Raw genomic sequence first — 21,816 nt, forward strand, 5'->3', positions numbered from 1 at the left:
TGATAAGTCTGCCTGACCTTCGTCCTGTCTTGACCTTCGGGCCTCATTTCCATGGTTCCGATGTTGATGCAATGAGTTGCTCCTGTCGTTACCTAGTTCTAGATTCATTGGAAAGCCGTGTCAACCACTATAGGAGTCTGGCCAGTGGAGTCAGTACTGCAACTGCCGCAATTAGTGCTTGCATGGCCTCCTTTGAATATTGGATGTTTGCTGCCATGTCCATTGCTGCCACTTTAACGAGCTTGAATGACGCGATATACACTTCGTAACATGACGATATCGTAGCCATGAACATTTTCATGACCTACTAGTCTGCTCATGGTGGAAAGGGTCTCCAATTGGCCTGGAGGACTCCGGTGAAACTTCGCAGCAGACTACATGGCCGACTTGATGAGTCGATGACGCCTAGACGGAAGGTAGCATTCAGGTGGACGCAACCATGGGAGTCACCACCCCGCCGTAGCAGAGGACAGGGTACATTTTAGTAGAAGCATATCTTGCAAACGAAGAGGGATAGAGTCTGATTTGACTCTCAGTCAACAACAAGCTGTCTTGTGGATAAGTACTTGAAGTCAAGTCTGGGTGTTGAAGGAAATATACGGCAGCCAGGCAGCCAGGCAGCCAGGAGGCACGCTAAGTCCCAAAGCGGGATTGGTGATCGCTGGATCTATAAGTTTGGCAACTGGCGGCCTGGAGACTAGCCTGGGAAGTAGCCTAGGTAGTATGCAGGAATACAGTATAAAGTTAGTACCTAGTAGCTGGAGAGGGGGGTGATAAGAATTATCAACATAGGGTGAAGGTGAAACACATAGTAGTGAATCATTCGACGTGTACGGAGTACTCCAGTAGTTGCCTATTACCTAGTAACACCCAGCTCCCCCTACCTTAGTTTAAGGTTGGTGACCCAAAAGAGAAGCAGGCCGGATTCCGGCCGGGGGACAGAAAAATCTGACTGAGTAGTAGTCAGCAGCTGGAGAACCTCCGTCTCTCCGCCCGTCTCAACTTAACCTAACCACTTCTAAAGCCCTACGCTTGCGCCCTACCCCTAAGCCCTCATTTCTGCTCTTGGAAAGGACAGGCATCTCCCTCCCATCGGGAATCGTCCCTATCATGGCCGACATAACTGCAACAGGCCCCAAAGTTGAGGATTCTATAACCTCTGAACTCCCCCCGCTCCCGACCGAGACTGACAGCCATGGTGAGTTGTGCTGGGGGCGACCTGAGAAGGAGGCGATGCTTCCCCGTTTGCTGCTTGCTCTGATCCCAACCCAATCCGATCTAAACAATCATTGCATGGCTTTGGACGTCACAAGACTATACAGTGCTACTGCTCAACTACCTTGCTATGTTGCTAACTTGTTTGCTGCTTAAGTGACTCCCAAAATGTCGCATCCCCTCGAGGAAGAGGACGGCTCGGTGTCGCCCCGGGCTTCCAAAAAACGTCGTCTCGAATCCGAGCCGACCGACCTCGTCTTGCCGCCACACCCCAGTGAATTGACAGCAGACCAAGTTCCTGGAGATCAGATCGAACAAGAACTAGCATCTGCGTTGGGCCCCAGCATCGTGGACACGGTGGAACATCCAGAAGACACCCCGACTCAACTCGATAGCGCTCAACTCGATGGTGCTCAACTCGATGGTGCTCAACTCGATGGCGCTCAACTCGACGGCGCCCAACTCGATGGCACGGCAACGGACACCGCAGTTGCGCCCGAGGTGACTGCCGATATTGATTCGGATATGGCTACTGTGATCTCGAGCATCATGAATCACGCTGAACGTGTAGAGGAACAAGTTGTGATCGGTCAGCAACAGCTGGCGGACACCACAAGTCCGGCCCCGAAAGGCATGGTTTTCGTCAAGGCCAACTCACACCTGAAGAGTCAGAGTTTGCCTATTTTGGACAACTTGGTATGTGAAACAGTGTTTGAGATGTACTTGAAAAATCAAGAACGAAAGCAGCTGACAAAATACCCTCCCACAGTCTACCCAAATCCTCTCTTTGCTTGCCAAGTCTTCGTATCAAGAAATCACCTCGTTCGTTTCCGAGCCGGAGACGGAGAGTGGCCAAGCCTACGCTACCATGCGCTCGCTGTTCGATCACACGAAGAAGGTCTACTCCACCAAGAAGTCTTTTCTGTCTCCGACCGAACTGGAGCTTACCGAGCCGTCGCAAGTTGATATCATTCGAAAAGCGAACCTGGCGTCCTTCGTCTCCAGCATCTTTGGCACACAGGAGATTGGATTTTCTGAGCTCAACGACAACTTCCTGGATGTGTTTGTCCCCGAAGGCGGTCGTCTTCTCAAGGTGCAAGGTGCTTTGTTCCTGGAACTCAAGACTCAGGCATTCATTGCATCCATGAACAATTCAGAGCGAACCCGAACAGAGTTGCTCTATGATCTCTTCCCAGATGACCTGGAGCAACAGCTCCTGGACCGCCGCTCAGGAACTCGCCAGCTGGCTCCCAGCGAGGCCGACTTTGTCAAGCGCGCCGGATCGCGCCGTGACATTCTACTTAGCGACGTCAACAACGAGGAAGCCATGAAAGCTTTGCCAGACAAATACCATTGGGAGGACTTCCTCCGGGACCTGAGCTCTTACATCACCAAGAATTTTGACACTATCAGCAACCAACAGGTCTGACCCCCCCCCCTGCCTACTTTGATTATTCAGTGTGCTAACGGCGAGCCAGACGAAAAAGATCACAAAGGGTCGCCAGCCATCCTCATCGAATGGAGAATCTCAGGAACCTCCCAGCGCCCCCCTTCAAGGCCAGTTCCCGGTCTCGTCGCAGCCACCAGATGTTCCCGTCGACCGTAACATGCACGGCGATCTTGTTGCTCGTGCGGCGCGTGCGGCGCAGATTGCTCTTCAAGGCCACGGATTAAGGCGCTCTCAACAGCAGCAGCAGTACCAGCAACAGCAATCTCAGCAGAACCAACAACAGCCACATCAGGTGCACCAGCCCCAGCAACCTCAGCCCCAGCAGCACCATCAGCAACACACAATTCACCAGCCCCAGCAGATGCCGCAACAGCAGGTTCCTCAGCACGCACAGCCGCAGGGCGGTCAGATCTTGCATGGGTACTCTGCTGCTCAGCCGACGAGTCAGATGCCACACCAGCAGACTCACCAGCAACCTTACCATCACAGTCCAGCGCCGTCTGGCTACCAGCACCCGCCCAGCCAACTCACATTCCAGCCAAGCCCTCTCCAGGCCAATTTCCAGCAATACAGCCATGTGACCCCCGCATCGATTCCGCGACCCAACTCGGCTGCTGCCAATCACGGATACATGCCCGGGATACCACATTATTCTCAATCGCAACCCACCCAGGTCCTCTACGAGCGGGCTCGCATGGCAGCATCTGCCAAGTCATCGCCTAGCAGCCGCAAGTCCGGATTACCTAGCCAGCGTCGTCCCTGGACTACTGAAGAGGAGAATGCGTTGATGGCAGGGTTGGATCGCGTCAAGGGACCTCACTGGAGTCAGATCCTCGCCATGTTTGGCCCTGGAGGAACCATAAGTGAAGCCCTGAAAGATCGTAACCAAGTCCAGCTCAAAGACAAGGCTCGCAACTTGAAGCTGTTCTTCCTTAAGAGTGGCATCGAGGTGCCCTACTACCTGAAGTTCGTCACTGGTGAATTGAAGACTCGCGCCCCAGCCCAGGCTGCCAAGCGGGAAGCCCGCGAGCGGCAGAAGAAGCAGGGCGAGGAAGACAAGGCCCATGTGGAAGGCATCAAGGGTATGATGGCTCTTGCCGGCGCCCATGCTCAACCAGTTGGTCTGGGTCACGGACACGATGCCATGTCTGCCTCCCCTGGATTGACCCATGACCCGAATGCTCATTCCGCTTTTGACCAGACGGCGGAGCAGAACCTGATGCAGACCCTCGGTCAAGAGGTGCATGGAGAGTCTTTCGGACAACCCCAGCATCATCATCATCATCACCAGCATCACCCGCACCCGCATCATCAGGATCAGATTGATCCGAATATGCATTTGGGTCAGTGATGAGATCGAGGTTCATGCTCAAACACCAATCAACTTCACTTCTCGATCGTGCTTCTTTCCTCCCTTGATCGAGTTGTATTATTTCTTATGGTTCTTTCTTTTCTCTTCTTCGCCGGGGATTCTGAGCGGTTTCACTGTCTACGACTGTCTATTTCTGTGATTCTTTGGTGGGACTGTATGAGGGTTGATGCATATGGTGCGAATGGTGCACGAAGCTGTAGGAGTATCTTGCGGATTGTACAACATTAACTGAATAATCATGTTTTCTCATTTACTTACTTTCTGTCTTTGTGTTTTTTTTCCCCCCTTTTCACTGAACAATACTAAATGAGAACAAATAAGTCTTTGTTGATAATGAAAGTGTCTAGCTAATGCTTGCCAGTTGGCTGTCCTGTAGCAAGTAGGTAACTAGTTCGCAGCAGTCGGGCCGAACGCGGCCAAGAGAGACAGGCCATGCTCTGCTCCTCCGCCCCAACCACCGCGGCAGTTGATAATTCAATTCTATCCCAGGTCACTTTCCCATTCATTCACTCCCCCCAGGAAACCCCCGTATCACCTCCAATCCCAATCAGGCGCTGCGATAACACAATTGCAGGGATTATACTTGAACCTGTATAAATTGCTTCAATACTGCTGACCTTGCATTCACCGCCGACGCCTTCCCCTCTCACCCATTGGACTCCCTTGCGCTTCCCCATTAGCCACTGCCAACCATGGCCGAATCATCGTCATCACAGCCTGCTGTTCCGCCTTCATCGCAACCTCCTCCTCCTCCTCAAACATCATCATCGACTGCAGCTTCCTCCTCTACGCCCGTCCCTCCTCCATCCAGCCAACCCCCTGTCACCTCACCCGGCACGGTAGTGCCCAAACAAGAACCCGACGTCGCCGATAGCAACGCCAATAAGGTCTTGGATGCTCCAACTGAGCAAGAAGACGTCGACATGACCAACGCGCCCAGCACCAACGCCAACGCCAACGCCAACCCGACTGCGACCAGCGGCGCTGACGATGTGGGCAATCCGGTTCCCGCGCCGACCTCCGTGGACGCACTCGCCGCCGCCGCTGCGCCGTCTAAGAAGGAGACCAGTCTCCGGGAGTTTCTAGGGAAGATGGATGAATATGCACCTATTGTACGTTGTCTACCCGGCTGCTCCCCTCGCTTTTCTCCCACTGTCCAGCGTCCTCCATCCACCCCGACCCCGCCGGTCACTAACTACTCCATACCATCCGTCCATTCACAACTGTGTCCTTCTCTAACAGTGACATCAAATCATTAGATCCCCGACGCCGTAACAGCACACTACCTCACGCTGGCGGGCCTCCCACCCCCCGGCAACGGCCCCAACCAGACCCCGCCGCACCTCGCGCGCCTCCTCGCCCTCGCCACCCAGAAGTTCATCGCCGATATCGCGGCGGACTCGTACCAGTACGCTCGCATCCGCGCGTCCAACAGCTCCTCCGCCAACAACCCGATGGGCAGTTTGAACGCCGCCTCGGGGTTGGGCATGCCCGGTGGTGCCGGGGGTGTCGGGTCGACAGGCGCGGCGACGGGGCCGTCGGGTGGAGAGGCAGGCAAGGGGAAGGCGGGCACACATCTGGGCATCCAGAGGCCCGGGTTCGGCGGTGGAGGGTCCGGAGGGTCGGGTCAAGGTCGGACGGTGCTCACCATGGAGGATTTGGGCATGGCGGTTGCGGAGTATGGGGTTAGCGTTAAGAGGGGGGAGTTCTATCGGTGAACGGGGCTTGATGATTGTCGGTTGAAGATAGGCGTGGAACAGTGGGCTCTTATACTAAAAGCGGGTTTGGTCGGTGAGCAGATCTTCCTACGGGGGCTATGTTTGATATGAAGTTCTCTTCCTTCTCTTTTGAGGGGCAAGGCTGGCTGGTTTGCTGAGTTGATGCCATGCTTGTTTTTCTCTTCTTGCAGTCCTCCTTGGTCGGGGGACGCTGGGTTGTCTGTTTGATGGCGTATGTTGTGGCGTGAGGGGGTGGTGTGTTTCCTGAACGATAGATATCCTGCATGCTGGGCCTTGGGCCTGCACAAATCGGAGTATGGGTGTTTTTTCTGGGGCGGTTTCAATTCTACATGTATATGCAATGCCAAATAATACCCTTACGATCGATCCTCTTTTAGCAGCAGACTTTGGGACCTTGAATCCTCATGTGTCATGGATAGATAAATAATACATAATATACATAGCCATCCCTCTTTCATCTCTATCTCTTTTACCGAGACCTTTCTCCAGCATATCAAGCACAAAGAGAGGGGGAAAAAACGCCAAACACAAACTAGAATGCAACTTCAGTTTCAACTTGCACAGAGCCCATCTCCCACTCGCGAAAAACGAGAGATTCCAAGCTGCGCAAGTTCGCAAAAAGCCCAACCATAAGAAGAATAAAGGTATCGACAGACAACCCCAGACAACCCCAGACATGCCCCCATGCCCCCATGCCTCCGGAAAGAGACAAGATCTATTTGTTCTTGGACATCTTGTAGGTGAAACGCTTGCGAGTCCTAAACCCCCAAACCCAACCGTTAGCACGCATGCACAATCTCCTTTCGTAAACCGTTATCCTTGCTCCATTCCAACCAGCACCCTCACCCTCATCTTCTCCCCCCTCGAACCCGTCCAAACCAACCCCAACCAAGCAGAACACAATAAGAGAAGAGGAGGGGGAACATACGGCACGAACTCCCCTAACTTCCGGCCCACCATCTCCTCGGTAATCAGCACGTCGTGGTAGGTCTTGCCGTTGTGGATCGAGAACTTCAGCCCCACGAAGTTCGGCAGGATGGTCGCGGCGCGCTTCTGCGTGCGGATCGGCGGCGTCCCCGGGGGAGCGGGCAGTTTGCGCGGGAGTGGGAGACTATAATCGTTTAGCTTTTGCCCGAGGCGTTTGTTGGTTTGTTGTTGGGTTTGGGATTTGGGGGGGGGGGGGTTGGTGGGAGCGGGTGTTTGACGGCGGTAGCAGTCTCCTTGGACCGTATGCCATGGAGTGTGTGTGGGCTTGGGTTTGGGCTTGGGTTTGGATCCTGGGCAGGGAAAACGTACGGGACGATGTTCGGGCCTGTTTGATGGGATTGTTAGTGAGCTGGATTCAGTGCTGATTATACTGGATGAAGGGCAAATAGAGGAGTGACTGACCTTTCCAGACGGAGCGGCTGAGGAGGGCTCGCGTGGGGAACATCTTGAGAGGAGAGAACCTTCTGTGGTGTAGGTGGTTTGCACCTGGTTGCGCGAAGGGGAAAATTGTTGGAGTCGACGGGCGGGCGGGCTGGGCGGGCCTTGGATAGTTGCAAATCGGTCGGCCGGCGGAGGAGGTCTGCGCGCGGAGGTGATTATGTAAGATCTTGGTTGGGCTTCCGCCCGCCATCTATCTATCTATAAGTATGTGGCGGGACAGGTGAGGTTCGCTATTCTACTTACTACTGGGATTTTAGCAGAGGAGAGATGTTTCATATTTGTTTTCTTTTTTGGGTGTAGTTTTATATCTGCGATGGGTTCCATTTTGATGATGCTAAATGCTCGGGTGTTGTATGGTGGAAAATGGTGCTATTCCTAAAGCCGCCAGCGACTGTAGTGGTTTTCCAAACTGCAACTATTCTTACAATTACTCCAAGGCGAGTTCCTCCAGTATCCGAGTCAAGCTCCTGATTCCGTTCAGGACGTTCTCGTCCGGTCCCTGGCCAGGGGTCCAGCTCGCATGCGCAAAGTCGATCAGCCGCAGGTCATGCACTTTAGGGGGGTCCTCTTCGTCCTCGTCGAGATCCAGCTCCCCCAGCTCTGCGACTTCGGGGCCGAGGTTGATATTGATAGCCTGGTGAGAGACGCTGCCTTGGCCAATGGGTATATCAACCACTTGGAAAGACCCCTCGGAGATCTCAAACTCGACGTTCTCGTCCTCCTCTTCGTCGTCATCTTCCTCTTCTTGCTTCGACTGGGGCTTCTGCTCCTCTTCCAGCGCCTTCTCCATGGCGTCCGGATCACCCTCGTAGACAATCAGCACACTCGACGAGTACATGCGACTTTCCTCGGACTCCAGAACCTCCTGCACCTGTTTCAATTCCCCAGCTAACCGTCGCGCGACCAGCTGGGTCCGATCCATAGCCCCGGCTTTGGCCCCAGCGAGGAACGCCCGGAACCCGTCCTTGATGTTGCTCGCCGTGAGCGAGCGGCCGTACCATTTATCATAGCGCTTGTAGCCGTCCGCCTCGATGACCTGCCCTTTGGCGCCCTCGGCGCCCTCGTACTTCGTCGCATACGGGTCGGTCCGGCTCCCTTCGTCGGTCTCCCCACTCACGCCCGTCCAGACTTTCATCCCCGCGATGCGAAACCCAAGCGTGGAACTCGTTGTTTCCTTGGACACCGCGTCCAGCTTCGCGCGCTTCAAGGGCGGCGCGTCGTCCGCCCAGAGCCGCGCACCCAGCTTCACGTCCAACACATTGGGTCGTTTGAACCCCGCAGCCACGTTCTCCAGCACGATCGAGATCCCCGTCTCGAGTTTCTTTCCGTTGGAGGGAACCCACGACGATTCCGCTGCTGCTGCTGTCGGGCTGCTTGAGCTGGCCGTTTCGGGGGCTGCCGTCACTATGGGGGTCGCTGTCGCTACGGCCGCTTGGGCTTGGGATGCGACGGTGGCCGTAGGGGTATCCGACGCGGAAGAATATTCCGTGCCGGGCAGCATGATGGCGCCGGCTTGCTGGGCCGCGGCGAGGGCCAGAGGCTGCTGGTCATTCGCGGAAGTTAACGTGCCGATATATGTGGGCAAAAATTCTTGGAATGCCGGGTGTAGGGCGCTGGATTCGTAGAACGCGACTTCTTGAGCGGTGCAGGGCTTCGCGATGAAGGTGCCGGATACGGTACACTGGACGCCTTCGCTACAGCAGGGTTTCTTGTTAGTAAGTTCGCCGAAGCTTCAATTCTAAGGACGGCAAGGATTTAGGCTGCAGAGTTGAAGCGATATCGTGTTATGTTGGTTGCGACAAGGGAGAGGGATGCGACAGGGAAATTTGTTGCGGCACACTCACTGTCCGGCGGCGGCATGGTCGAAAGCCACGAAACTGTCGTGGTCCAGCTTTGCGGTCATCGCGTTCTCTGATCGCGAAGAGGATTGCATGATGAAGGGTATTCAGAGCACAATAACAGGGAGGTCAATCACTGTCCAACAGAGACCGATGGAGTTTAGACGGCATTCCGCATGAGTCACGGAAAGGGACGGAGATTCAGCAGGCGGGAAGTTGCAGGGTCGGAGGGTTGGGAGAAGATGAGAAGGAGAGGGAAATCCTCCAAAAGTGGGTCAAGGAGGGAAAAGAAATATATTCCTGTTAGAAGCAAACAAATGCCTAGCAGGGGGTGGGGGAAAGGAAAGGAGAGACAAGCCACAACAGGCGGGTTGGTTGGTTTTTGTTCTGGGTTGGCACTGTCAATAATAATGAGAGAAGTAAATGGAAAAATGTCGGGGAAGCCGGTCTGAACCCCCAAACAAGGCTGAGGGGCATCGATCATCATTTAATCCTATTAAAAATCCACATCACGGGGATATTTCACTACGAAAGCAGAAAGTCAGCCTGGAATCTCACAGCCTGGCTGACACGATGCGCTTTAGCATAAGATCGTCTCTTATGCTGACTGGATCTGGTGGCACAAGGCAAGAATAAGTTAATCTCGCCTGCTTTCTATACTTCTGAATGGTCTGCCGTCTGCCGCTCAACTCTTTCGGGTGTCTACAACTCTCGACTGCCTGAATTTGTGTCGAGTTTAATGGCTGCATTTGTCTTGAGACTGTTTCTCAAGCATCACATGGCAACTGACTATCTGTATACTTCTGCAATGTGCGGCGATGTACTGTACTATAGAGAGTAGGAGGTAAGTTACTACTTGTCTTAAGGTATTTTGTATAGTGCACACACTTGTTCTTGTCTTTGATACCATCATTGTATCAAAACTCATCATAATACTTTCATACTACTTTCATCTTACTTTGCTACAAAACAAACAAGTATCTATCGATGTTGTATCTTGTCTCAGCCTGTATATCGATCAGAAATGTCCAAGACTGCCAGTCTACAAACAGGCCGAGGCAACCTGCATGGACAACAACCCATTCACTGACGGTATCATGAGGGAGCCACGCCCTGCCCTTTCCTTCACTGCAAAATCACTGCCAGCAACTCTTCTCCTCCCTTATGATTCTCATTCTCTTCGACTCCATCATTTACCCTCGTTCTTTTCGTCCGCCCGTCTCGTCTCTTCTCGTCTCTTCATCTCATAGCTTCTAGTTTCCTCTTAGCAAACTACCTTTAACACCTTCCTACTCGAAGATTCGAAATGGAAAACAAGGAAGAAACTTCGTCTTCTACGCATCTTTCTACCTCGGACTCACTGAAACAGGCAGAAGATGCTCAAGCTCAGTTGGCCTCGGACACGGCTCACACCCTGGACCTCGAATCCACCGATTCAGTCTCCACGAAGGCGCAGGTCGATAGTATCGGGGAACAAGAAGTTCCGGGATTCTTCGAAAATATCATCAAGCTCAAGAAAAAGAAAAAGAAAAGCAAAAAGCCCAGGAGCAAGCGTAGCCTGGTTTGTCTGTGAGAACTCACGTCCGAGGACTGAGCTGACTGTAACAGGGCAAGCCCACTGGCTTTGAGGAATACTACGTCGATGCTCCCATGACACCAGCTCAGTATGAGACTGAGCAGGTGATATACAACCCGTATGTAAATTACACCATGTCTCTCAGTTCTCTTTCGGCTAATTGTGTGTCACAGGTCTCGACCCATCATTCAGTAAGCCTTTCATGCTGACGGAACACTCGTGATGCTGATCTGTGATAGTCGGATTGAAGATGCCTTGCAGCGCTACCAGAACAATCGCCGCCTCGAGAATTTCCGCAGGGATATATTCCTGAAATACTTGGCCTATGGGGGTGTGGACGTTTCTCCGAGAATGTTCGCAGGCTCCGATCAAAAAGACCTCCAGGACCTTGACAGCGAGCAGATCCTTCAGACTAGAACGCAGACCAGCATCCCAAGAGACACAGCAAACCTAGCCATCGACTTTGATGCGGTGGTTCGGGGCTATCTGTAAGCACTGGCCTAACTCAAAGTAAATTGTCGCTGACAGCGAACAGGACCTCCTACTTCCCATCCTACTTCAACCCCGAGACCGAAGACATGGTCCATCTGGGTACGGTCACCATTCACAACTTTCTGTCCTACCTACTGTATCATGAGGTTTGCCCAGAATACAAGGACAACATTGAACAGGCCAGGAAGTCGTGTGACATCGCCGCTACAGAGCTTTGGAAGAATCAGCAGTTCATGGTCAAAGGGCCCGGCCATTTCAACAAAGCCTGTTCTACGCTCTTCGGAGGCCACCTCTATGATTGTTACACTGAGGAAGACGACGAAGAGCGCTCGTGGGCGCACGGTCCTCCCATGACTAGAGATGTGGCGCGCAAGGTCGTGAAATTCGCCCTCGCTGGTGCGGGAACAGATCAACTGGCTGTTGACTTCCGAGATTTAGCTCATACAGATGAATTAATATCCAAACGTGTAGATGATATCCACGGCTTTGAGATTATGGTTATCCATCCTCCGAACGATACTGTCCTTGACTTTTACAAAATGCACGCACCCGATCTTGTTCCTGTTGGCCGCATCACCGCGATATCCTACTGGGACCCAGCAAGGCCGGCATGTGATATGACCCTGGAACAGCGGCAGCAAGCCATGATCCCAGTCATTTTTAGTTTCTATGTGGAGCTACCTCTTTTGCAACTCTGTTATCCGGGTATGAAGGTGATGACACCGGTGTGGAGGATGAACTGTGGGCTTGATTACTTTGAAGAGACCTTCAACGTCTACGGCACAATCTACACGGTTCTTGCAAATGACCTTATGCTGGGGTGGAAGAAACCACGGCCGGTGAAGGACACTGCGGGCGAAGACGAAATGGAGGCTGAGGAGGATGATGCTTCTGAGAAGGGTGATGGGATCGCGGATGTGCAGGATGTACTCTAAGCACGTTCCAAGCGAGTGTCAAGCTTGGATTTGACAGCAGCAGATAGGTTTAGCCACGCATGGAATTTACGTAACTGACTAGCTCAGAGAATAAGACGACATGAATATTGTTCAAATCTCTTATATAGAAGCCTAGCATTACCATCTCCAACGAATATACACTCATTATGATCAACAGCGTCAAGCTTAAGACGACTTCAGAAGCAGTTTTCCGGTGGTCTTACGGCCTTCCAGATCACGGTGTGCCTCGGCGACATCCTCCAGAGGATAGACCTTATGAACTCTAGCCTTGAGCTTGTTTGACTGGAGCAACGAGAAGAGCTCGTTGACGTAGAACTCAAACTCATCGCGAGTCTCGATGTAGCCGAACAGCTGAGGACGAGCAACCTTGACACACTTGGGGGAGAGCTTCCTGTAGACGAACATTCATTAGCCTTGACGGACATTGCAACCCGGAGATCTCATCAATCCTTACTGTAGAGGCAACGGCGGCACCGGACCACTGGCATTACCGAACCAGACGATGGTACCCTTGCGCTTCACGGCCTCCAAGCTTCCCTCCCAGGTGTCCTTGCCGACGGAGTCGAAGACCACATCCACGCCCTGACCTCCCGTGATTTCCTTGACCTTCTGGGGCCAGTCCTTGCCGGCCTCACTGCGGTAGTCGATCACCACATCCGCGCCGAGGCTCTTGGCCAGCTCGCACTTCTCCGGACTCCCGGCCGTGCCGATGACCTTGGCGCCGATCGACTTGAGCACCTGCGTCATGAGGGTGCCCGCCCCGCCGGCGGCAGCGTGCAGCAGCACCCACTCGCCCTGCTTGACCGGGTAGGTCTCCTTGGCCAGGGTGATGACGGTCAGACCGCTCAGGAACGCGGCCATCACGTCCTCGTCGGAGAGTCCCTCGGGGATCTTGACCGTCTTGGCCATGGGCACGGCGGTGTACTCGGCGTAGCCGCCCGTGCTGAGCCAGGCGACCCGATCCCCAACCTGCAGGTTGTACGGGTTGGGCCCGGGGCCCAGCGCCACGATGGTGCCGGCACCCTCCCGCCCGAGGATCTCGGGCTTCGCGGACGGGTACAGTCCGGTCCGGAAGTAGGTGTCGATGTAGTTCACGCCCGAGATGTGGTTCTTGACCAGCACTTGGCCCTCCTGGGCACGAGGCACGGGCTGGTCGGCCTTGAACTCCAGTACCTCGGGACCGCCTAGCTTTTCGACCTGAACGGCCTTCATGGTCTGAGGGACGGACATGGTGGTGTTGGTGCGGGTGGGGAAGCTGATGGGGGAGAAAGGCGAGGGTCGAAATTGAGCGTTTAGAGCTGCAAGGCGGAGCGCCGGGGGTGAGAAAGACGCAGTTGGCGTGGCGGTGCGGAGTAGACGAGGGACGATGCGATTGAGGAGCATTGGAGGGGCAAAGATTGAGAGTGGAGGGAGGGACGGGGTGATCGGTGGGTTATATCCAACGTACTCACTACGTACTTGTCAAAAAGATGGATAGTTAACACGAGCACTATCACTAATCTTCAGGCGGCTCAATTCCGAGATGCTTGTTTTCTGTCATGATCTCGAATGCTCGTGTTTACTATCATTAATAATTCTGGTTCCTTTTACCCCACACCTTTCAACCTATCGTTACGTCTACGCTTTGCGACGAGGTGGTTTTCCCCTGTCGATTACATTCAATATTCATCTAGTAAGTGCTAGGAGTAGGAGTAGGAGATCTTTTACGCGGCATTTCTTTGACTCTTCTCTATCTCATCTCGCAACTCGCATTTCGCAATTGTGTCCAGCGTCCACCGTTCTTAAATCTTCATCCGACGGAGTGACGCCATCGGCATCATTGCCGAACCGTCGGATATCCGCGGCCTCAGCCCGATCATCGCTCCGAACTGCCGACGGCATAACTATGTAGACATAGCTGAGTCATGTATTGCATAGCAAAGCACAACTTCCCGCATGGTGGTCTTACCCTTTCGGGAGTACCCCGTTGTCTTGCCCGCCCGCAGTGGAACTAAACTACTCGATGCATCGATCGGTGATGCTCCAGTTGCTTTCCCTCCTTCCACAATCCCACGATGGTGTCATCGCACTCCTTCTGACAGTGGCCCTGCATCACCGTCAGACGTATATCCCAACTTTTCAACCCATCACGCCAGCACACCCCTCCCAAAGCCTTCGCCTTCTTTTCAATGCAGCTTGCCACCCATTACCTCTTCTCACCGTCTTTCCAGCTGATATCATCGCATCGCTTGCCGCAGATGAGATGCCCATTGGTCGATGCGCACCATACGACCAGCATCTACAGGCCAAGAATGCTGCAGCTCATCCCAATGGTGGCATATGTAGCCAGAGGCGCCCAATACAGACCGTGATCGTGTGTGGCTTTGCTTAAGCCCTGCTCTTCTAGTTGCCTGTCATGTCTGTCAGGCCAATAACCATCCCTCTAGTTCGCCGCCTGTGCCTTGGGGATGACGCCTTTCCCGCAGGTTAAAACTTCGCCTGCTTACCTGCCCCTGGTCGAACAATTGGCACCTAAACCGACGACAAAGGAGGGGTGGGACAAATCAACGGCCAGCTTCGCCTCTACGCATGCACGATCAAGCCATTCTCCTGTCCGGGGATCAGAATGGTTTCATCTTCAACGACTCCTGTTGACATGGCTCAGGCAGGACCATTCATTCCCAACGCTTGACATATGGCCACGATCGTCGTGTTTCAGCGTCGGGGGTGATTGATTCGCTCGCTGTTAACGCCCAATCTCTGGGGCTGGATTCTGATAGGGCCAGTACCCCGGCCAGAGGCGCTGCCCAACCGGGTTCCCATTGGGGTCGATTTACTTTATATAGTCTCTCCGTATTCTCTGTGCTTGTTTTTCTTGTCCCTGGAACTGTACATCAGGACTACTAACCATACTTTCGCCTAATACTTAATTCCAATCGCCCCTGGAAGGTTTTCAGAGACTGCCCCAGTCTTCTGCTCACTAGTTGCTCCAATTTTTCCTGCGCCGTTCGGCCCCATTCCAACTCAATTGCTGATTCCCTGACTCCGCCCGGGGCTTGTGTGTTTTCTGTTTACTTTTGATTGTTTGCGTCCGCTGGATCCTTTGCTCTTTCCTCGAGAACGTTTCTCTCGTGAGTCCGACGTTCGACGGATTTATAATGCCAACAGCCAGGAACGTGATTCTGATCCGACGTGCCACCGCAGGATAAATCCCCAGGAGTGCCGCCCTCACACCGATTGGAGCCTTGTATTCGACTGGATCAAAGTTTTCTTCTGTTCTGATTTTTGCTTTACCCCTCGTCGCCATGTATCTCAGGACCAAGGTGCACTTGCGCTGGCGCAAGCAGACCCAATGGCCACCTGCGCCTTCCGTGGAAGACGAGACGGTATCCCTTTCTCGCGAACTACACGGGATGACCAAGCTAGGAGAAAAGCCCGGAGTGGAGGGTGTCTGCTCTCGGGGAACTATTGACCAGCATCCAGTGATCGTGGATGTGCTATCCTTCTCCTCAGTTGTTCACACGACGATCTATGACGACTCAGTCCGCGAGAGCGGCTCTGATGACAACGCAGGGCCGCCAACGCCGTCAGCGGAAATTGAACATGACCCAATGCTCTACATTGTCGAGGATGATCAGGCCGTGCCTCTGTCGACCTCATGGGCTTCTTCAGATAAGATTTGCGCTCCAAATTCGCTAGCACGCCCGCAGCAAGCCCGAACCCCGAGCAAGACCGTCGATGGCCGGCCTAGCGGAGCAAAATTCAGTATCCAGAGGGATAGTATTCCCAACAGAGATTTGGCCCAGGGATCCCGGACTGGCCCTGTGACATCCAACACGCCCGCCAAAGCGATCGAAACCACAACCACGGCATCCCCGCCTAGTTTGAAGCGAGCGGGCAGTGCGAAGCCCAGTTCATCTGCCAAGCAGGTGACCAGGCCTCCCATGCCGAAGCTAGGCCATCAATCTGATTCGGCTGCCATTGGAGTGAAGGGTTCCTCGCTCAAGCCTCCGGCCTCACCCACAGAAAAGTCTTCCACTGGGCCTACTTTGGCTGAGAGGATAGAGGAGAAGTTGCGCCAGAGGCAAGAACTTCGCGCATCGCAAGAGGCTTCACAGAACCACGATCAGAACAGTCCGCCACCTGCAGCTGCAGCTGCCCAACCGATCGCCACCGTTGAGCAAGCAGGCCTCAAGCCATCCATTACGTGCCCTAATGGGTGCGGCGCGCCACAGGCTAACCAGCCGATCCCTTCTAAGTCTACATCGACGGCCAAGGAGTCTACTGAACACGAGAAGAGTGAAGAGGATCCTTTCTCGGCCTCATTCACTGCAGCGCTGGCCTCCGAGGCCCCAGCGCGACCCTCGATTGGCAACAGGCCGGATGGACGATCCCAGTCTTCAGACAGGGCACAGTCGGTGTCCTCGCACACCCCCAGTAGACGTGCTGTGTCTTTCCTGGATGACACGTTGCAGCGGCCTGTGTCACCCGATGAAGACCCCGAAGATGCTTACCAGACTGGAAAACAAGTTGGTCGGCGAAGCTCTTCGCAGGGTGCCGTGCGCAGAAGTTCTCCTAAGCCCCAGTACTTTCTGTCGCCTTGCCCTCGGTCAGTTCCTGTGGCAGGATACCAGGACTGGCACACCGTGAAGGGAATCCCTCACTTGAATATCTGTCCATCCTGCATGAAACAGATGCGCAAGTCCCGGTTCCGAGATCTCTTTGTCCTAGCGAGCCCCCGACCCCGCGAAGAGAAGGTTCGCTGTTCCATGAATGAGCCATGGACGCGCTTGGCATGGATGCAGACACTCAAGAAGCACTTGGACCACCTGGATCTGCTCCTGCAGATCACGCGGCCACCGTCAGGCAGCAAGCCTTGCCCGGGACGCACTATCAGTGATCAGTACTGGTACCGTGTGGTGGACCCGGACACCGACATGTATCTCCCGCAGTTCAACGTATGCCACTCCTGCGTTCGCAACCTGAGGACTTTGATGCCGCGGCACCGGGAGACATTCAAACGCAGTGCCACCAAGCAGGAGAGGGCGTGTGACTTTGTGACTGACAGTGCTCGGTTCGTCCGCTATATCGACTGCCTGGATATGGCCGCCAACCGAGCAGAGCTGGAGCATGCGGTGCGGCCGGACATCCGCGAGTTCCTGTCCTATGCGCGGCGCAAGGTAGTGCTTCGAGATTGCCGGCGGGACCGGCAGGTACTCAGCACCTGGCACTACATGCCGCAGCTGCCTGAGCTCACGGTGTGTGAGGACTGCTACGACGATGTGGTGTGGCCGCTGGTCAAGGCCAAGCTCCCGATTGCGCGCAAGTTCTCGACCACGATGCGGCTTCTTCCTGGGGAAGGCCCGTCGCGCTGTCGCGAGGCGAGCTGCCAGCTGTACTCGCCGCGGATGCGCATGAAGTTCCAGGAGGCGGTGCAGCTGGACGACCTGACGTATCTGAAGCTGGTGGCGCTGCGACGTCGGGAGGCCGAGCAGCGGTACCGAGACCGCCAAGCCGAGCTGCTGGAGGATGCCAGTCGGGGGTATGAAGTTGAGAGTGAGATGCGGAAGAACGTGGAGGAGTGGAAGCGATGGGAGTAGCCGGATGACGGGTGTGTGTGTGTGTATCTTTACTGTTTGATTGTTTGTGCTTCAGGACCAGCCTGTACGGTAGATTTAGACTATATACATGTATCACCTCTGTGCAACAGCAACAAAAAGCAGCCTCGTAGTGTGCCACCCTCCTAGGTACTAGGCACTAATCTGCTTCGGCAGTTGACTCTGCTCGCCCAACTCCACCAACTCACTCAGCGTGACCACGCGAAACCCCCTCCTCTTCAACTCCGGCACCACCAGCTTCAGCATCGGCACCGTCCACCCCCTCCGATCATGACAGACAATCACACTGCCCGACCGCACCATACTGAGAATATGCCACGCATTGACCCGCGGCCAATTGATCTGCGCATCGTGCGGATACACACTACCCAGGGCAATCCGCAGCCCCAGCTTCCGGATGAGCACGCGCATCCGATCCGAGAAGAACCCAGACCCCGGCCTAAACCATTTATACTTGGCCTTCGCCTGCACCCCATCGGCTCCCCCTCCCTCTCCCCGTCCCTCCCCCTCCCCTACCGGAAAGACCAAATCCTCCACCCGCTCCAACCACCCCTGCACGCCCCTCACCTCCGCCTCGAGCACCGCATCGCTCAGGTCCCGCGAAGGCCGATCCGACATCGCATGATTCCCCAGCTCCATGCCCTCCCTCACCAGCTCGCGCAACATCGCTTCCCCATTCCCTCCGCGCGGCCCCACCCCGGGAGCGGGTATCTGCGCCCCGATGACGAAGAACGTCGCGCGGGCGTCGTTCTCCCGCAAAATCTCGAGGATCTGCGCGGTGAACGTGGACGGAGAATCGTCGATGGTCAGCGCGATCGTCGGCGGGGCGGAGGCCGGGAGCGGCACGTGGAAGAGGGCGTCGGGCCAGCGGTGCTGGAAGTACCGGATCAGGAGGTTGGGGGGCCGGTAGATTGTGTATGCCGGGAGGAGGATGAGGAGGGTGAGGAGAAGGCAGAGGGTCAGGAGGGCCATCTTCAGGTTGCGGCGCGTCAGGAGGTGGGTTTTGTGCGGCGTCGAGGCGTGGAAGTCTGTCGAGGGGGTGGGTTTGTCTTTGTAGTTGGTTGCGGCGTCGGGGTAGGGGTAGGGGTAGATTGGGGGCCGGGAGAGGGCGCGCGAGCGGGCGCGGGCGCGCGTGCGCGTGCGCAGGTGCAGTGGGAGGAGGGACTGGAGGGGCCGCGGTAGGGTGGTTAGGAGGCGGGTGAGGAGGCGGTTTAGATGGTTTGTTAGGTGGAGGCGGGGCATTTCTTTGTTTTGGTGGTGGTGGTGGTGGTGGTTGGTTGGGGGGTAAGGAGTGGTGGTTGTTCGGTTGTTGGTTGGGCCTGGTGGTGATGGTGGTTGTGGTTGTGGTTGTGGTTGTTATCGAAATGAGAGACGTCTGGCTGGTGCAGCTTTCAAGAGAGAATCTAGGCCATTGTCTTTGCGGTTGGATGGATCTAGCAAGTAGAAAGTAAAGAGTGTTTGGGTTGGGTTGGGATGGTTGTTGGTTGTTGATGGAGAGGAGGAGATGAAGGTACGGAGTATCCGTAGGTGCCCAGTGGCATATCATATCAATCAACACTAACCGCTTTTAATGTACTCAGTACTACTCCGTGCTAACCCACCAATCCGACCACCTCGCCCGGCCATTTCTTCCCCCACACCAACGCCCGCGGAGGCACTCGCCCCCCCACCGGCGCCAACACCTGGATCTTTCCCCTCTCGTTGTTCACATCCGCCACATACAAGAACCCCATGATACTCGCATCCCGCACGTCCGCCGCACTGGCCGTCGTCGGCGCATGCGTGATCGCCAGCAGCGAATTTGCCAGCCCCGTGGGCGCCGGCGGGAGCAGCTTCTTCAACGGCACATTTGCGCCGCCGCCCGTCTCCGCCGTGGCACTCGACGGCGCACTCCCGAACCCGGGCAGAACAGACGTTGCACTACTGTCCTCCTGCTGCTGCTGATTGTGGTTCGAGCCCGCCTCGTTGCCTCCGCCAGGGAGGAACGAATCGGTGCCAAATGACGCCGGGTCATATTCATCCTCGTCCTCCTCCGGGGTAGCGATGGTGTAATTGTATATCGACAGCGTGCTGAGATCCAGCTGCTGCGCGTGCGGCGACAGCGTCACATTCTTGGAAGAGGCGGCCAACAGCGGCAGCGCCCCTGACGCGGCGGAAGGGATCTGGTCACCGAAGAAGTAGGTGCGGATCTGCGACTCGCGGACGGCCTTCATGAACGCTGCGTCCCGATCCACACATCCCCCGGACTTGGACAGCTTGATCACGGAGATGCGCTCATCCGACGCCACGGCAGACGCACTGGCCGTAGGTTTGTTATCAAACTCCTTCATCATCGAACTGTAGAGTCGTTCGGAGCCGATCACCAAAATCGTCGTAACTGCATCACCCCCAAATCACGTCAGTAAATGTCCCTAAAACCTCGTGACAACAAATCAATCAAAACTCACTGGCAAACTCCGTCACAATATGCTTGATCAAGTCCACATTCCCCGCCTTACTCTGACTGAGAATCCCCGGCGTGTCGACAATGATCCCCGTCTCCCGGACATCCTCATCCTCGGCCATGCGGCCCATGACCGAGACGGCCAGCCGCGACACGATCGCCTTGTACACGGACCCCTCGGCCTCGAGCGGGTTGGCCATCGGGTAGAAGTAGACCAGGGGCACCTTGACGGGCACCGCACTGGGGCCGGACATGGGGCTGGACCCCCAGCCTTCCTCGACGTCGATCATCGTGCGGAACGCGGTGGCCGTCAGCGTCCCGGGTACGCTCAGCATCCCCTCCGTGGGGTCGAGGTTAACGACCACCGGCTGCCGCCCGACCTTGGTGGCGTACGCCGTCAGAATCTTGGCCAGACTCGTCTTGCCCGCGTCCTCCGAGCCCAGGATCAGCACCCGCGGCCCGTCCCTGCCCTGCGCCTTGGCCTGCCGCCGCATCGTCTCCAGCGCAAAGTGCACGTTCGCGTATTCCACCATCGGCGTCTCCTCCGCCGTGTACTCGCTCTGGCAGCCTCCGGCGCCCAGGCCGCGACCGCCGCCGCCGCCGCCACCCGTCGTGGGTGGTTCGTTACTGTTGCTGTTGCTGTTGCTGCTGCTGTTGTTGCCGCCAGGCGCAAGGCTGTCCGGTGTCGCGTAGGACTCGCCGGCGCTGACCTCGAGCATGCATCCGTGCCATGTGTAGATCGCGGCTTTCGTGCCGGTGAAGGTGTACGTCTGGGAGGGGGCGAGTTCCGTACCGAAGAGTTCGGCGGTGCCGGTCAGGAGCTAGTTCTCGGGATCAGTCAGTTAGTTGCTGAGGGGTCAATTGAGGATCAAACAGAAATCCATCGAGCATGAGAGCTGTAGAACCTCTTGAGAAGGCTGTGCTCACCTTGACGCGCACGACGGTGCCGAACGCGACCTCAAACCGCCATTCTGAACCTTTGCCGACAGTAATTTGCGTCGGCGGTGCGGGGACAAACTCCTTCTCCCCGGAGGGCTGTGTAAGGTCTAATCCCGGAAGAGACATGGCATTACGGTGCTGAGGAGATCAATGAGCGTAGGGATGGGTATGGAAGATTCGTAGATTTTATTTGCACCACAGTAAGAAAGAAGTCTGAAAGGAAGAACAAAGAATGGAAGAAAGAAAGTAACCTTCGGAGACGTCAGGCGGAGAGAACCACCCGCCGATAACGATGTTTTGCTGGTTTGCAGCGGAGTCCAGCTCAAGCCAATTTCACTTGGTATTACCCCACTATGCCCACAAAAAACAAGGCCGAACCGCCAATCTACAATCTGGAGATAAACATCGCTACTTATCAACATTCAAATTCTTGCATGTAGCGTCGTCTGCCGAATCTACCCTAACAATAGCACAACGCCCGAGTACAGTCCAGTCAAAGCCATCCGATTGCATCACGACACCAGGGGTCTTTCCCGGCGCAATTGGTGTAGAAACGAAAAAGAAAAACCACATTATAGGGGCATATATCAGGTATCCAGGAAGAAGGGGGATAATGAAAAGGTGCAGGTAAAGAACGAAACGAACCCAAGGCTTTCTTTCTGATCTCCAGGACCTGTGCAGGCCAATCTCCCCCGCCTCGACGCACATCACTCGCAACCAAAAGGCACAGCATTGCTAAGGAAATAAACTGGTTCAGATACGGTAAACATC

At 55.2% G+C, this 21,816-nt stretch overlaps 9 protein-coding genes across 9 annotated transcripts; 4 read left to right on the forward strand and 5 right to left on the reverse strand.

Annotated features, from left to right (window-relative positions):
• Window positions 1–1,023: 1,023 nt before the first annotated feature.
• On the forward strand, window positions 1,024–4,375 carry BO72DRAFT_445724 (putative MYB DNA binding protein (Tbf1)). Its single transcript, XM_040944124.1, has 4 exons — window positions 1,024–1,198; window positions 1,373–1,911; window positions 1,985–2,638; window positions 2,694–4,375. The coding sequence occupies exons 1-4, from the start codon at window positions 1,111–1,113 to the stop codon at window positions 4,014–4,016; spliced, it is 2,604 nt and encodes an 867-aa protein (XP_040803913.1). The 5' UTR covers window positions 1,024–1,110; the 3' UTR covers window positions 4,017–4,375.
• Window positions 4,376–4,504: 129 nt separating this feature from the next.
• BO72DRAFT_484178 (putative TFIID and and SAGA complex TAF10 subunit) lies at window positions 4,505–6,164 on the forward strand. The gene is made up of 2 exons (XM_040947842.1): window positions 4,505–5,149; window positions 5,297–6,164. Exons 1-2 carry the CDS (start codon window positions 4,730–4,732, stop codon window positions 5,753–5,755), a joined length of 879 nt encoding a protein of 292 aa, XP_040803914.1. The 5' UTR covers window positions 4,505–4,729; the 3' UTR covers window positions 5,756–6,164.
• BO72DRAFT_445726 (mitochondrial 37S ribosomal protein uS19m) lies at window positions 6,165–7,297 on the reverse strand. Its single transcript, XM_040944125.1, has 4 exons — window positions 7,166–7,297; window positions 7,073–7,088; window positions 6,705–6,887; window positions 6,165–6,534 (listed from the first exon to the last, which is right to left on the reverse strand). The coding sequence occupies exons 1-4, from the start codon at window positions 7,206–7,208 to the stop codon at window positions 6,492–6,494; spliced, it is 285 nt and encodes a 94-aa protein (XP_040803915.1). The 5' UTR covers window positions 7,209–7,297; the 3' UTR covers window positions 6,165–6,491.
• Window positions 7,298–7,631: 334 nt separating this feature from the next.
• On the reverse strand, window positions 7,632–9,107 carry BO72DRAFT_466538 (inositol polyphosphate multikinase; the record flags this gene model as incomplete). Its single annotated transcript, XM_040946774.1, has 2 exons — window positions 7,632–8,898; window positions 9,049–9,107. 2 exons carry the CDS (start codon window positions 9,105–9,107, stop codon window positions 7,632–7,634), a joined length of 1,326 nt encoding a protein of 441 aa, XP_040803916.1.
• A 1,241-nt stretch (window positions 9,108–10,348) lies between these two features.
• On the forward strand, window positions 10,349–12,140 carry BO72DRAFT_423878 (uncharacterized protein; the record flags this gene model as incomplete). Its single annotated transcript, XM_040942856.1, has 5 exons — window positions 10,349–10,603; window positions 10,651–10,736; window positions 10,792–10,809; window positions 10,858–11,106; window positions 11,154–12,140. 5 exons carry the CDS (start codon window positions 10,349–10,351, stop codon window positions 12,043–12,045), a joined length of 1,500 nt encoding a protein of 499 aa, XP_040803917.1. The 3' UTR covers window positions 12,046–12,140.
• A 91-nt stretch (window positions 12,141–12,231) lies between these two features.
• Window positions 12,232–13,296, reverse strand: BO72DRAFT_456625 (quinone oxidoreductase family protein; the record flags this gene model as incomplete). The annotated part of the gene is made up of 2 exons (XM_040946284.1): window positions 12,232–12,457; window positions 12,521–13,296. 2 exons carry the CDS (start codon window positions 13,294–13,296, stop codon window positions 12,232–12,234), a joined length of 1,002 nt encoding a protein of 333 aa, XP_040803918.1.
• A 2,054-nt stretch (window positions 13,297–15,350) lies between these two features.
• Window positions 15,351–17,645, forward strand: BO72DRAFT_372104 (uncharacterized protein; the record flags this gene model as incomplete). Its single annotated transcript, XM_040941036.1, has 2 exons — window positions 15,351–16,303; window positions 16,484–17,645. The coding sequence occupies 2 exons, from the start codon at window positions 15,351–15,353 to the stop codon at window positions 17,643–17,645; spliced, it is 2,115 nt and encodes a 704-aa protein (XP_040803919.1).
• A 150-nt stretch (window positions 17,646–17,795) lies between these two features.
• On the reverse strand, window positions 17,796–18,635 carry BO72DRAFT_475656 (chitin deacetylase CDA4; the record flags this gene model as incomplete). The annotated part of the gene is made up of 2 exons (XM_040947337.1): window positions 17,796–18,128; window positions 18,180–18,635. The coding sequence occupies 2 exons, from the start codon at window positions 18,633–18,635 to the stop codon at window positions 17,796–17,798; spliced, it is 789 nt and encodes a 262-aa protein (XP_040803920.1).
• Window positions 18,636–19,225: 590 nt separating this feature from the next.
• BO72DRAFT_398970 (cleavage polyadenylation factor subunit CLP1) lies at window positions 19,226–21,292 on the reverse strand. Its single transcript, XM_040942111.1, has 3 exons — window positions 21,034–21,292; window positions 20,111–20,927; window positions 19,226–20,040 (listed from the first exon to the last, which is right to left on the reverse strand). The coding sequence occupies exons 1-3, from the start codon at window positions 21,169–21,171 to the stop codon at window positions 19,256–19,258; spliced, it is 1,740 nt and encodes a 579-aa protein (XP_040803921.1). The 5' UTR covers window positions 21,172–21,292; the 3' UTR covers window positions 19,226–19,255.
• Window positions 21,293–21,816: the final 524 nt, after the last annotated feature.

The sequence above is a fragment of the Aspergillus fijiensis genome, assembly GCF_003184825.1.
Source record: "Aspergillus fijiensis CBS 313.89 unplaced genomic scaffold BO72scaffold_11, whole genome shotgun sequence".
In the NCBI taxonomy this organism is placed as follows: Eukaryota; Fungi; Ascomycota; class Eurotiomycetes; order Eurotiales; family Aspergillaceae; genus Aspergillus; species Aspergillus fijiensis.